Source organism: Liolophura sinensis, chromosome 6 (assembly GCF_032854445.1).
Source record: "Liolophura sinensis isolate JHLJ2023 chromosome 6, CUHK_Ljap_v2, whole genome shotgun sequence".
In the NCBI taxonomy this organism is placed as follows: Eukaryota; Metazoa; Mollusca; class Polyplacophora; order Chitonida; family Chitonidae; genus Liolophura; species Liolophura sinensis.
Window position 1 is genome coordinate 44,914,032 of NC_088300.1, and position 13,828 is coordinate 44,927,859.

The window sequence follows — 13,828 nt, forward strand, 5'->3', positions numbered from 1 at the left end:
TCACAGATTATTGAAGTCAATGGAGGGCAATGCGGAAGTTTGGTATTGGTGCAGTCCATAGACACAGAGTTTGACATTATGGTTGGTTTGACAAATGTAATACACCCTGTAACTGTTGTTTCTTACATTTCAGTGGTTTATTTTTGTGATTGTTTTCAGAACGCCAAGAAATTCACATGAAGACAAAGGAAGGCAGTATATTTATACGAGTAGAGGAAACCAAGCAGAGCAGCAAACTTTTCAGGTCATACTGATTGAATGGTCTCCACTGAACTTCATGTAGGTCTACACCAACTAGCTCCATCCACAGCCTTCCCTAATTATCAACAAATTCCACCACATGGTGGCAGCTGCGGCATTTTAGAAGAATGTTGATTGATTTGGTCAGGTTTTTGTATAATTTCTGTGTTCTGTAAGGTTGTGCCCATATCTAAACAGTACCTTTATTAAATCTTTGTAATCTTATGAATTATGCATTCAAAGGATTATTAGGGTATTGGTAGAATTTCATCTCACAACAGGACTTCCATGTCCTAAGTCTTTCATGGTGCAGTGTCAAACAGGATACAGGTTAGTTTCATTTATACACTGTACTAACTGTAACAGTTAACATTTAGAATTTACTGGTCAAATCGTTGAGAATTCAGGCTGTTGCCAGCAAGACCGCAGTTTATTCAGGAATGGTACTGCATTCTACCCACATTTCGTGTGATTTAGTGATTGAAAGCCAAGCACATTAACGGTAACACTCAGCCCATCAACCTTCAAATCGGGTTTTGGCTGTTTCCCTCATAGCCTATGAAAGACTTTTGACAAGGCTATATACACCTGGCTCAAAGTCAGCAGGCCCACATGACACTGGCAGGCATAGAGTGTAATGTTAAAGAAGGCAAGGTCATCGTGTGAAAACCCTCCTGGAGTAGTTTCTGTTGTTCGTCTCTATCACTCAGACATGCACGGTTTAATCCTATTTCCTTAGGAAAATTCTCCTCTAAAGCCATTTTTAGCCCACAAGCAAAAAGCTTTTTTGTTCTTTTATAGTCATAACAAGCATTTCATGTATCATGTAAAACGAATGTATAAAAAACTTGAACCCCCATGACAACACTTTGTATATTGTCAAGGGTTTTTGTCCAGTGTGGATTCAAGGAATGAATTTACACAGGCTATGTGAAAAATACCATTTAGGCTCAATCAACATCTCTCTGAAAGGTGTCGATTAACTTCAAAGGATTTCATATCCTGCTGGCATTACAACATTCTCATATTTTAGGTATAAAATGCAAAAACGATGAGAATCATTATGTCCATTCTCACTGACCTGGAAAAGTTTGCCTGACAGAAACTTGCCAAAGCAAAGGTCACTGGTTTACTCCGGGCAATCCTTTTCCCTCCGCCAGTAATATACTGGCCATTATGTACGCAATTATATTTAAAAAAAATATGTGAAAACTTCTTCAGTATGACAGTAAACAACAATCAATCCATTCCCATCGTGAGCTACATGTAAGTAATCCTCTTTCATGTGAAATCAGCAACAGACATTTAAAAAAAAAACAGTTAAAAATCAATTCTAAAGATGTATGCATTAAACACACTGAAAACCGGATAAAATGTCATAATCTTTACTTGTAGGGACTAGACATAAACTTGTGAGGAATATGATCTAATTGATTATTATGTACATGTATTTACAAAAATGATTAAGATGATGAAGGGTATGGAAAAAAGTTGCTTGGTTGGAATTGCGCTTTGATGAATGGATTATGGTGGTCCAGATCTAATTGTTCTTCAAACTTGTCCCACTCCAGTATACAAGTAACTGTATACATTCCTTCGTCATTATCATCAGTGTACACACTGCATTGGTGTCTGAATTGCAAACACATCTGTATCACTTTTCCAAAGGGGCATAATTCAATAGTTTCTCAATCAAGTCGACGTGAGACAGAAGCATGCGTCTGCAACAGTATCGCTTTAACCCTAAAGCGTCCAAGGCATCCCTGTGAACACAAAAATGCAAACATTGTAATCTTGGGCTTGTATTTATCAAGTCGCTTAAGACCTAAATCGTACCACGTAAGTGCTTAAAAATACTAAGGATAGGAAAGGACTCAAATTGTGGTTGGTACACTGTTCTGCTGTAAAGAATCAGGTTACAAATTTTAAACTTCCTAAGAAAAAAAAAATTTTAATTGTAGCTGTATTTGAATTTTTGACTCAAGTCTTAGCATGCTTGATAAATATGGGCCCTAAATACAACCTGCTTTGTGCCACTGTAACAAACTATTAGCCAAGGTAGCAACATGTTGATAATATTATCAGTAGTTCATTTCTGGATTGTATTTGTACTATAACAACAGATGTGTAACTAGATATTCTGATAATCTTTCATGAAAGTTAATTTACATATACAGCCACCGCACTGGCTCAAGGTGGCATAAAAAAACAGTTTTGTAGATGTAGTAAAAAGCCTGGGCACCAGAGAGCGAGTTCTCTTGTGCAAGCCTCTCCTGCTTTGTGTTACTGGTGCCTGTATTAAGGGTAAAAACAGTCCTACTGTATCATGTGACTTGTCAAAGACGTTAATCATTGAAATTTGTTTGTACAAATGACAAGTCTTTTCCTTTAGAAACTTCAGTTCACCTCAATTTTCTCCATAGTTCATCTACAAAAAATGACCTTTAGTGAATCTTTTTTCAGATGCCCATATTACAGTAAATGTGATAAAAATAGTTGCATAACATTCTGGAGCTGTCACATGATACAGAATGACTTGTTGGACCCATTAGCGATGTAAGAGATTGAATTCGGAACTCCCCTATTATCAAATTTCCACTGAAGAGTCAATGATGTCATAGCTAGATTTTAACTTACACTCCCAGCTAGGAGCCTGAGAGACTGCATGTCAGGGCTTCTACTGGATAAAACTTTTTTTTTTGTACCACACTGAACCAGTGCCCATCCTGTGTTTGCTGCCTTTCTCACTCACCCTTCTGTATAGTCCACCTGAAGCAAGCCCAGGTAGGCTTCCCATTTGTTTCCAATCACCTTCCCGCAGGTGAAACACCGAATTGGTATAATCATTGCTGCTGTATCTGAACCTAGACAAAAAACATAAGAGTTTATATCGACACCCTACACAGCCTACTAATCCTACCCTATGACAGACCTAAAGATGACAAATCCATCACTTATTTATACCCATTTCACCTTTGCTTTGCCATTTTGAGCGCACATTGCATCACAAATAGGTGGACCCAGCATATCATCCTTATCACAGTAAATATGGTGCAGAAGTGATATCATACAGGTAATTCATCGTCCCATGTCAGCCAGATCTCGTCACATTCACCTGCCGCTGTTCCCAGCCCCCCAAAACAAATCTGTAAGGCGAGTCGGAAGTTGAGGGTCACATGACCACCCTTTCCTGTCTAATACAAATGGCCGCTAAATGTTAAAGCATTGGGGATAAGATCTCTTAACGTCACAAAAGCTCTGCAGAAATACTCAGATTATATGGAAAGCTGAAAATTATTCAAATCCAACAGATACAAGATCACTGACAGCGATTTAAAAATAGGCATTTTCCTATGCAATAACCCTGGGAGAACGTTTTTCTTCACCCACGCCATTTGTTACTAATTAGATCACATGGTCTCTAGCTTCTGATCCAGCTTACAGAATCATCTGATTTAAAAAGCTTATTGTGTGTGAGTATCAATTCACATCGTCCTTCAGTTTTTGTTATTTTTCGTTATAAATTTATCACTGTTGGTAACATGTGGGGCATATTCGATAGGTGTTTTATGCTGTACTCAAGAATATTTCATTTACATGACCTCAGCATTATGGTGGGAGGAAACCGGGCAGAGTCCCGGGGAAACTCATAACCATCCGCAGGTTGCTGTCAGACCTTCCCACTGACAGCCACAGAGGAAGCCAGCACGAGCTGGGCTTGAACTCACAGCACCCACATTGGTGAGAGGCTCCTGGGTTATTACACTACACTAGCGCACTAACCAACTGAGCCATGGAGGCCCCTTTTCAGTTTTTAAACCAGTCTTAAAACAGCATCTTAACGTTCAATCACTGTACTATTGCATCAGATGCATACTGACATGCCAGTTACCAGGCCCTGCTAGGATATGAGTACACTAATTCCTGAACCTTTTCGCATATGAAAGAACAGCTTTCAGTGCAAATTATGCACACTTATACTTTGATTTTGGGGACAAAAAAAATACACTGGTTTGATTGGCCAATTTCAGTGCTTCACAAAAAGTATTACTGTATCTGTCTGTAAAGATAGTATAATGCCTTCAAAATATGCTTGAATAAATACACGGCAAACATGTGAAAAGGTTGAAGAATTATAGTAGCAGCAATGGTCCATTGCTGATACTAAAGTACAAATCCTGAAAATCGGCAGAGGCTGTGATGTCACTTATCAGATGATTACAGCGAGGTTGGAACAGAGTTCTTCACCCTGACTAAAGTACTAGCAGGCTGGCTGGAGTACATGACCAGATTGAAAGACCAGAATCATATAAAGATCAGAATTTATTATTTCATTGGCGCTTTATGACTGGGCTACCAAATTGAGTGTGCAGTTTTAGGGTGGATTTGAAGATCCACTTAACCATAATCTACAACTCTAATGTGAAGACTTCGGTTTAAGGTAGCCCTGCATGACAACCCTTGTAGGGCCTCGTGTAGTCATGGCTGGGTCCCCTTTAGCCTGGTGAGATGATTTGTAAAATTTCGGAAAGCTTTCAGTTACTAACGTACCTTGCCCATCCAGCCACTCCTTTACAATGTTTTGGGTCTGAGGGCACGTGATTGATAAAATCTTCAGATGTTGATCATTCCAAAGGTAAATATCTATCCATATTTATTGAAGTCCCCCTCTCTGATGACTTTTCATTTAAGAAATGGCCGCCATCTGGGTGTGAGTCCCATTCACTTTAGATGGTACAAATAGTACGTCAGGGAACCAAACTAGAGCACATGCCCTTGTTTGGCATGACTGACCTCCACAAATGAAGCCAGTAAGGGTCAGCCGTTTCGTATTCAGCTGCCTGTGTAGAAGTGTAGATGGTGGCCATTTCGTAAATGAAAAGTAAGCCAAGAGGGGGACTTCCATAAAAATGGATGAATATTTATCTTTGGAATGGTCGACATCTCGGGATTTTGGCAGCATTTGAACCTATACAATAAGCTATACACATGCTACCACAAAGAGGTTTAAACCCACTAATTGACTCATGTACATATATGTAAATAGTATACCAACGCACTGCTATTATGTACCGAAAATATTCATGTGTTTAAAAAAAATAAATAAAACACTGATTTGATGGGCCACGATATCCGCCAGGAAAGTGACCCTAAAACCAGTATTTAAACCATACATCTCCGGATTTTTAGTCAGGTGACCTAGGACACTAAGCATTGTAAACGAGTGGCTGGATGGCCGAAGTACGTTAGCAATCGACTGTTTCCGAAATTTTACAATTTATCCTACCGAGCTAAAGAGAACCTGGACATGACTTAACGAGGCCGTACGACAATTGTCATCCAGGGCTAGGTTTAAGGGAGCCTTTCATGTATCCTTAAAATTAAGAAGCCTATTGGATGTCCAGTTTCCGTCAGTCTTAAAAGAAGAGGTATATTTTAGACGTAAAGACATCGGAAAGTGAGTTCATCTTTGTCTCGGCATGAGATAATAAGTAAACCGCACCAGATATTGTTTCGGTTTTTGTTTTCAATCCTCAACAGAAACTGTTTCGAATAAATATCGACACTATTTCTCTTACCGTTCTATCACGCTGAAATCAGGTCGGGCGTACAAACCAACGCCACCTACATCCGGTAAGATGTAAACACAAGCACATGGTCGAAAACTGGTTTGACAACTTTGCGGAGGTTATTTATAGTAAGACAGCAATAGTTGTAGGAGTCGGGTAGGATCAACCTGTCTAGGCGGAACAAAATTTTACAATCAGTTTAACTATGGATAATGTTTATCTCTAAACTAGAAGGCTTCGTCGAAAAACTGGTAAGTCCAATAATACATATATGTAGACAGATGTTTTATATAGCTTACAAATAGCATCATAATAGGGAAAATATGCCGGAGCACAATCATAGGGGTTGTTATTAAAACAACAACAACATAGGTGTAAGATATCATAGAACGAGACGCAGATACATTGTAGCTTCTGATAAACGTTCATAAATATACCCGGTATACAATTCTTTCTATTTCTGTTATACGTATACAGCCTCAGTTGCACATGTATATTACAATTGACAAGACATGGGGTAAAATTGAAGGGCGCTGCATGGTATTTATTTTATTTAAATTTCAGTACAGTAATTTAAAACTCATACAGACAGGTGTAATGAGAATATAACATGTAATTTGTTAATAAAATGCAAACTTTCTAAAGGATGAAACTGAGTAAATTAATTCTGGCATTTCTGTTGGTGATTGATATTTTGAACTTCATAAGTTCATTGTTAGTTTTTCTGCATTTGGTTTTTACAGCTATCCTGAATCCCTGACATAATTCATCAGAAGCCCAACAAAATAACATTGCACCATGGCGTACAAAGGATCCATAGCGAAACTCATTTTCCTGATATTCAACTGCATCTTTTGGGTAAGATCATATCTGTGTCTGTGCAAAGAAGGCAAAGGTTTTTGATTGTAAATACAGAATACATTGTTTATATGGCTTAAAGAATCCATTATTACCTTGGATTTCCCTCGTCAGTAGTTGAAGCCCATTTTCGTCATTTGATGTGTTATTTTCTTTATTTCCAGTTGATGGGAGTAATCATTTTCATTTTGGGTGTGTATGTCAAGCTGCGGAAGGAAGCCTATTTGTACTTATTACCCTCAAATGAAGCCAGCGTGGCTGTGTCTCTGGCCATAGCAGCTGGGATTATTGTGTTCACTACAGGCACGATTGGCTTTCTGGGAATATGGATGAAAAACCAGTGTATGCTCTTACTGGTAAGCAGGCCGAAAGACCACATAAAGCATTATTGTAATATATGAGATGATAAGAAGCCCCATAAAAATACTAATAAGAGTAACTAAATAGTACACAAAGTTCAACTTACTGTCAGAAATGAAAAGCACACGTCAAATGCATATAATAATAAACATCATTTCAACTGATGTAATGCCAGTTGCAATTATGTGTTGTTATTTGTAACCAAACTCATTTAATGATGGTGTTATGTTTTCAGTACTTCAGAAATAAAATGCACAAACTAAATATATATTATTACAAATGTCATTTCCTTGCATTTAGGGTCTCCACACGGAATATTTTTCTTATTACCCAAGATGGATGTACTTAATATTTATGCATATGTGTGTGCATCCTAACTGATTTAATTATGATGTCCTTTTTCCAGTACTTCGTGCTTGTCTTGGTTATCTTCTGCCTGGAAATTGCTGCAGGAATCATTGCAGTTATTTACTGGAACAGGGTAAGAAAACATGTAGAAAGTTTTCTAATTAAGAACAATTTGATACCTGTAAACAGCTGTAGTAAATGTAGTAAATGTATTTTTGGTGCCTTTTTTATACACTCCCATCCATGTAATGTAAATGCTACACGTATATTGACAACACACTGTAAGTACAACAAAAGACCTTGACAATTTAGTTCTGAATCGCTTTTGTGTTTTCTACAGTATATTAATTCACTAGTGCTCTGATTCTGTGCATTGGTTCAGAAATCAAACTGGACAGGCAGCTTAGTAATGAACAATATGAATATGTGTGCTACTTGTGCTGTATTGTGGTGACCAGACGGTTAGAACACCTGTCCCTCAAGCAGAAGATAAGGGTTCAAATCTTGGTCAGGCCTAAACTTCAACATTGATGTACATTGTTAGCACATCCGTGTTCTTTACTCAGCCTAACATATACTGAGTACATGATCTGTCCATTGTCAATCTGCTGTGTTTTGGTAAGGTGTCCTGTTCATTGTCTTATTGGAGGCACAGTAGTATCATTTTGTAATAATATTATTGTCACCTGGAAAGATCAATACTCTTCCTCATCAAGGCTGCAGGTGACTCTCACCTTTGCAATTATATCTGGCCAATTTGATGTTGAAAGCTGCATAATTTTAATTCAATTTATTTATTGAAGGTAGCCGAGTCTATTTATAATGAAACTGTTTCCCCCCCTAGGCCTTCACAGAGTAAACAATATATAAAAAACATGTAGGAGACCAATCAAAAAATACATCAGTATATATAAAACAAGATAAAGTAGATCATGTAGTTTGAAAAGTGAAGCTACATATATTCATACATACAAAAATCATCAACATAACCAGTGGTGCTGTCACCGCAACTGTCCCAACCAGCAGGAGAAGTAGGGCAGTAGGAGAAGGCAATAGCAATTTAACCAAAGCAAACAAGCTGACTTCAAACTTAGTGTAGGCTCTGTACAACTTAAAAGAAAAGGCAACACTAGATCGAGAGTATATATATGCATTGATAAAGTATCTTACAGGAAGTTGAAATTGTATAACGTTTTGTTTGTGGTGTGGCATAACGGACACATCGCTGTTTATAGAAAGCAAAATTTAATGCATTTAGAAAATCAAAGGTGCCTACATGCTGTTAGTTTTGTCCAGTGAGGCATAATGACAGGTCTGTTTCCACCTGTCTCACCCAAACTCTGTTTTACCTATTAGCCGTATTGCTTGAGGTGCAAGTGACACATCTTTTCAGTTATTCTAACATGGCGCATCCCATGTAAGAATTCTTTATTAAGAGTTTCAATACCAAGAATGTCAGAAAATAATGTATGTAACCATTTAGGTCTGTTTTCACACCTTTGTAATGACACGTTATATTTTTTGTTTTCCTTTGTTTTGTTGTCTTTTCTTTAATTCACATTCTTTATATGCCATGTTTGTTGTTGTAGATAAATGGAGATTCTTCAGCTGACAGACTGGAATGGCAGAATGATTTCATGACTACTCTGAGAGATCCATCCAGGAGAGAGTACTGGGACTATGTGCAAAGAGACGTGGGTTACACCAATAATTAAGCATGTGTTTAAACTTAAAACAGTGTATAATTTTTAGGCCTGAGATATACATGGCCGCTATAATTTACCACATAGGCATGTTGTTTAATATTTCCAGTTTGCTGTTTTGCCTCTGTGGCAGAGTGGTTATATAGCATGCTATTACAGAACAATGACTCAAAAGCTTCTCACCATTGTGGTTGCTGTGAGTTCAAGTCCGGCTCCATACGCAAAGGTCTACCATCAATCTGCAGATGGTGGTGGGTTTCACCCGGTGGACTCTGCCTGGTTTCCTCTAACCATCATACCTCCCCCAGCCGTACGTGAGAAGTTCTGCTAGCAGCCTGCAGATGGGTGTGGGATTCACCCAGGATCTGCCCGGTTTCCTCCCATCATAGTGCTGGCTGCCATCATATACGTGAAATATTCTTGAGTACGGTGCAGCAACCTGCGAATGGTCGTGGGTATCCACCGCCTTCTGCCTGGTTTCCTCCTACTATAATGCTGGCCGCCGTCTTGAGTACAGCATAAAACACCAATCAAATAAATAAATAAATCTAACCATCATGATGCTGACCATTGTCATAATAAGTTAAATATCCTTGGGTGCAGCTTAATACAAGTAAATAAGTAAATAAATAAGTCAATTTTCATCATCACAGTCTAACATGACAGAAATTTGGAACAAATTGAAATATATGTATTATTTCATTTCTTTGATTTCAATCAATAAATTCTTGATAAGGTAAAATACAGGTAACTCACAAAGAAGTTAATAATTGCAATTAACGATAAACCAATACATAAATATTACACATTTGAAATTGAAGTTAAGTTGGTATCACTAATGAAGAAATTGATAATTGCATGTGGGCAGACTGCAGCTGTAACTATGTACATGTCTAATGTTAACAGTTAAGCTGCTGTGGGGTGACCGAGTATCGCGATTGGCACAATTACGCCAGCACACAGCTTTACTATGCCGTGCCCGACTCCTGCTGTCAGGTGGAGTACGTTGGGTGTGGTCAGGCAGGGGGCCAGTTATCATGGCAAGAGGTAAGTTTTGATACTACTAACCAAATAGTTTTCATTTCTGGAGTTGTCAGTTACAATTATGAGTTTAAAAATTAAGTATGAAAGGTTGACCAAATTTGAACCAGCCAGATTTGAACCAGAAACATCTACGTTTTGAGTCTATGCATGTTTGTACCACTAGTTCACTGGAGGCCCCCCACCCCCAGCTCCCTTCACAACCATTTAACACTTCTACCGATAGAAAAAAAAAAGGTAATTGCCTCCAGCCTAGAAGTAAATACATGCAGTGATTATATTCCACCATTTTACTAAAGCAAGAGAAAAATTTAAAAAATTAGCTACCTGTTATCTAACTGCTCGTATTTCCTAGGTCAATAACCATCTTCTACTGATAATTAAGAAATTTTAAATATTACTGTATGCTTCATAGACTTCATATTATGAGATTGTCTTCAGCTAAGGATATGAAGTTTAGAATATATAATATTTTATATACATGTATGATGTAATATTATAATTTCATTATTTACCGCAATGAATGACATAAAATTTCTCCCATAATGATGTTGCACTTTTTCCTTGAATCTGTGAGTTCTCTTGATGTTAGAAAGAAATTTTGAGATTTGCTTGAAAGGTATGGTGGTATCCTACAGATAGCACAAAAAGGAAAATATTATGACTTGTGTTTGCTCCTAATCTGGCACTTTTGGGGCAAAATTTCAGTGTAGGACTTCAAGTATTATAAGATTCTGTCATTTTCCAGGGATGTTACACAAAGCTTGAGGAGAAGGTTTTGGCCCAAGACAGCATTATAATGATAGCAGCATCAGGCATAGCACTAGGTGTCTTACAGGTGAATATTTAATCATTTTTGTTCAGTCAAGTTGGTCAGTAACTTGCCCAAGGTAGGTGGGTTATGATTGGCACGCCTCCACACGTAAAACTGACTATCTGTTTGAGAAAAAAAATTCTTGAGTACAGCATGAAGAACATTCAAATAAATAAATAAATAACTGTCAATAAATAAATAACTTAAATAAATACAGTATATTCCTATATATGTTATTACCATCGTACATGTATTTTCACTTTATCCATCTCTGCTTTGTCATTTATATTTTGGTGTATTATCTTGTAAAAGGGTTTTTGTTTTCATATTCTAGTTACATGTACAATACATACCAACTGAACAACAGATATGTAACTTGATTATTTTTTTAATGTTGCAGATTGCTCTCATGATCACGTCATTGTTATACCTCAAACATCTCAGGTCAGACCACAAACTATTGGAGTAACTGCCCATTGTCTAATGCAGGGAGGATCCTCTGACCAAGACGTGTGTGTCCATCATTAGACTGGAAATTCATGTAGTCTTTCTCTGATTACTGAGTTGTATATTGGTGGCGTTTAATTTTATACATTGCAAATACTATGAATAAAAGTATTTTTAAAAAATAATTTAATTTGCAGACTTCTTATAGACAGAGCATGACAACCATGACAACCATGTGTGTGTCTAGATGCAGTGCAAAACAAGCCCCAGCAAGTACAGCACATGTAATATGGCAAAAAAATATTTTACTGCTAAAATTGTGGCATGTTTCAGATCGGATTTTATGCAAATGGGAGAAGTGAAATTTAAAGCAAACCTGATAGCTTTATCTCTTTTTATTTTTTACTTTTAGATTTGTGTAGATCTTTTCTAAACTTGACAAATCTTGACAAAGCCTGAGAAAATTTACCAACAATGCTGAAAATAGCTAACCGGTCGAAAGGGTAACTTGCATTCTAAGTAATTCTGTGGCATGAGCTTGTGAAAACCTACAGCACTTCGTTAAACATGTCTTATGGTTATGTCTGTATAAATTTTCCATTTAATGTGAAATATGCATGGTTTTATACAGGAAGCCGCAGATGTCAACAACAAGGAACAACCTGAACCATAGCAATGTTTTTGTTCATATATATATGTATGCATATAGACTACATACATACAACAAGTGTTCCGTGTAAACCATAAATATGTCAGACATGTGTATGTAATGAATTTTGCCTTACTGATATGATCGCAACAGCGAGCAAAGCTTTTAATATCAGATTATAGTCTGATCACATATATGTAGGATGTACAGGTCATTTTTTATTGCCTCCCATGGTAAATACATGTACACATATGTACGCTTAATGGCTATTTAGATGGCCAAACACCCCTGAATTAAATGTATTTCCTTTATCTACACTAATTTACATCTTGTACAATGATATTCATATGTTAAGACATAGTACGGTTGCTTGTTAAATACTGTTATTGAAGGTTTATGAAAAACCTCAACATTTTTGTACAAATAATAAAGTTTGTGAAAGCTAGCATTTATTTCCATCTCCCTGTTTGAATTGTTATAGATGTGCGTTGGCCTATTGTTGGTTTTAAGTAGTTATATGGATCTTTCACTCCTAGCATATCTGAACACTGAACAAAACATTTGTGATACATGCAGCCACTATTAAAATATTTATTTATTTATTTATTTGATTGGTGTTTTACGCCGTACTCAAGAATATTTCACTTATACGATGGCGGCCAGCATTATGGTGGGAGGAAACCGGGCAGAGCCCGGGGGAAAGCCACGACCATCTGCAGGTTGCTGGCAGACCTTCCCACTTACGGCCGAAGAGGAAACCAGCATGAGCCGGACTTGAACTCACAGCGACCACATGGGTGAGAGACTCCTGGGTCATTACGCTGTGCTGGCGCGCTAACCAACACTATTAAAATATGCTTGTAAATCTGCCGTGGCGGAGAACATAGGTATATGTGTGCACAGTTCAATATACGAGTATATTCTGGCTTTCCTACTATAAAGAAAAGCATTCGTATTCCCAATGTGTTAGTGGGCCTCCATGGCAGTAACGTGACGGTGCAATACAATGACTCGTGCAGTAACCGTGTCACCCATGTCCGGTCGTACGTGGCAAGGTTTGCGAGCGGCATGCAGATGGTCGCAGGTTTCCTATACGGGCTCTATCCGTTTTCCCCCTGCCCGAATGTTGGCTGCTGTCGTATAGACATAGGTGAAATATTCTTGAGTATGGCGTAAAACACCAAACAAATGCATAAATACGTTTAACAATGTAGGCCTAATAAGGCATCTTTGAGGAACACCAGCCGGTATATTTAAATACCGTTTTCTTTTAAATTTACGGATGTTATACGGAGAAGGTTTAATGCAGATTTTTTAAAAATATTGCAGTAACTCTTCTTAGATGGAATATACTTAAGCAAATGTTAGTTTCGTACTTGAAGAACAAAATTACTCGACTCCAATTTCTTTGATATTCAAAGCCTTCGAAACGATGTGCTTCAGAACTGAAATTTCAGAATCTTCGATGATGACTCAGACCGCGATCGAACTTCTCACTGTGCATTATGCTTTCAGTTGGCAATTATTAAGTATGAGCGTATAGATTCTTCAGAGACGATCAAATTGGCCGTAAATATCGAAGTATGAATAAGCAATCATTACAATTGCCGCACGCACCCCAATACTATACAAATTTTCCCAGGGGCATACTATATTAGCGTACATGATAATATAATTACACTATAGCATACGCAGATTGTCACAATCTCGAACAGTTATACACCCTATGGAATGGTTTTTCACAAAGAGTAGAACTACATGTATCAACGCGGTATGCTCACTGATATTTCATTTATAT

At 37.6% G+C, this 13,828-nt stretch overlaps 1 protein-coding gene across 1 annotated transcript; it reads left to right on the forward strand.

Annotated features, from left to right (window-relative positions):
- The first annotated feature begins 5,952 nt into the window (after window positions 1-5,952).
- On the forward strand, window positions 5,953-12,482 carry LOC135468759 (tetraspanin-9-like). The gene is made up of 8 exons (XM_064747170.1): window positions 5,953-6,061; window positions 6,554-6,668; window positions 6,833-7,024; window positions 7,435-7,509; window positions 8,966-9,070; window positions 9,986-10,126; window positions 10,869-10,958; window positions 11,335-12,482. Exons 2-8 carry the CDS (start codon window positions 6,609-6,611, stop codon window positions 11,401-11,403), a joined length of 732 nt encoding a protein of 243 aa, XP_064603240.1. The 5' UTR covers window positions 5,953-6,061; window positions 6,554-6,608; the 3' UTR covers window positions 11,404-12,482.
- The last annotated feature ends 1,346 nt before the right edge of the window (window positions 12,483-13,828 follow it).

Excerpts from the sequence above, each read along its gene's own strand:
- LOC135468759 (XM_064747170.1), top strand. The coding sequence starts at position 6,609 with ATGGCGTACAAAGGATCCATAGCGAAACTCATTTTCCTGATATTCAAC. Across the intron at positions 9,071-9,985 it reads GGGACTATGTGCAAAGAGAC|TTAAGCTGCTGTGGGGTGAC; the intron begins GTGGGTTACACC and ends TAATGTTAACAG. Across the intron at positions 10,127-10,868 it reads GCCAGTTATCATGGCAAGAG|GGATGTTACACAAAGCTTGA; the intron begins GTAAGTTTTGAT and ends GTCATTTTCCAG.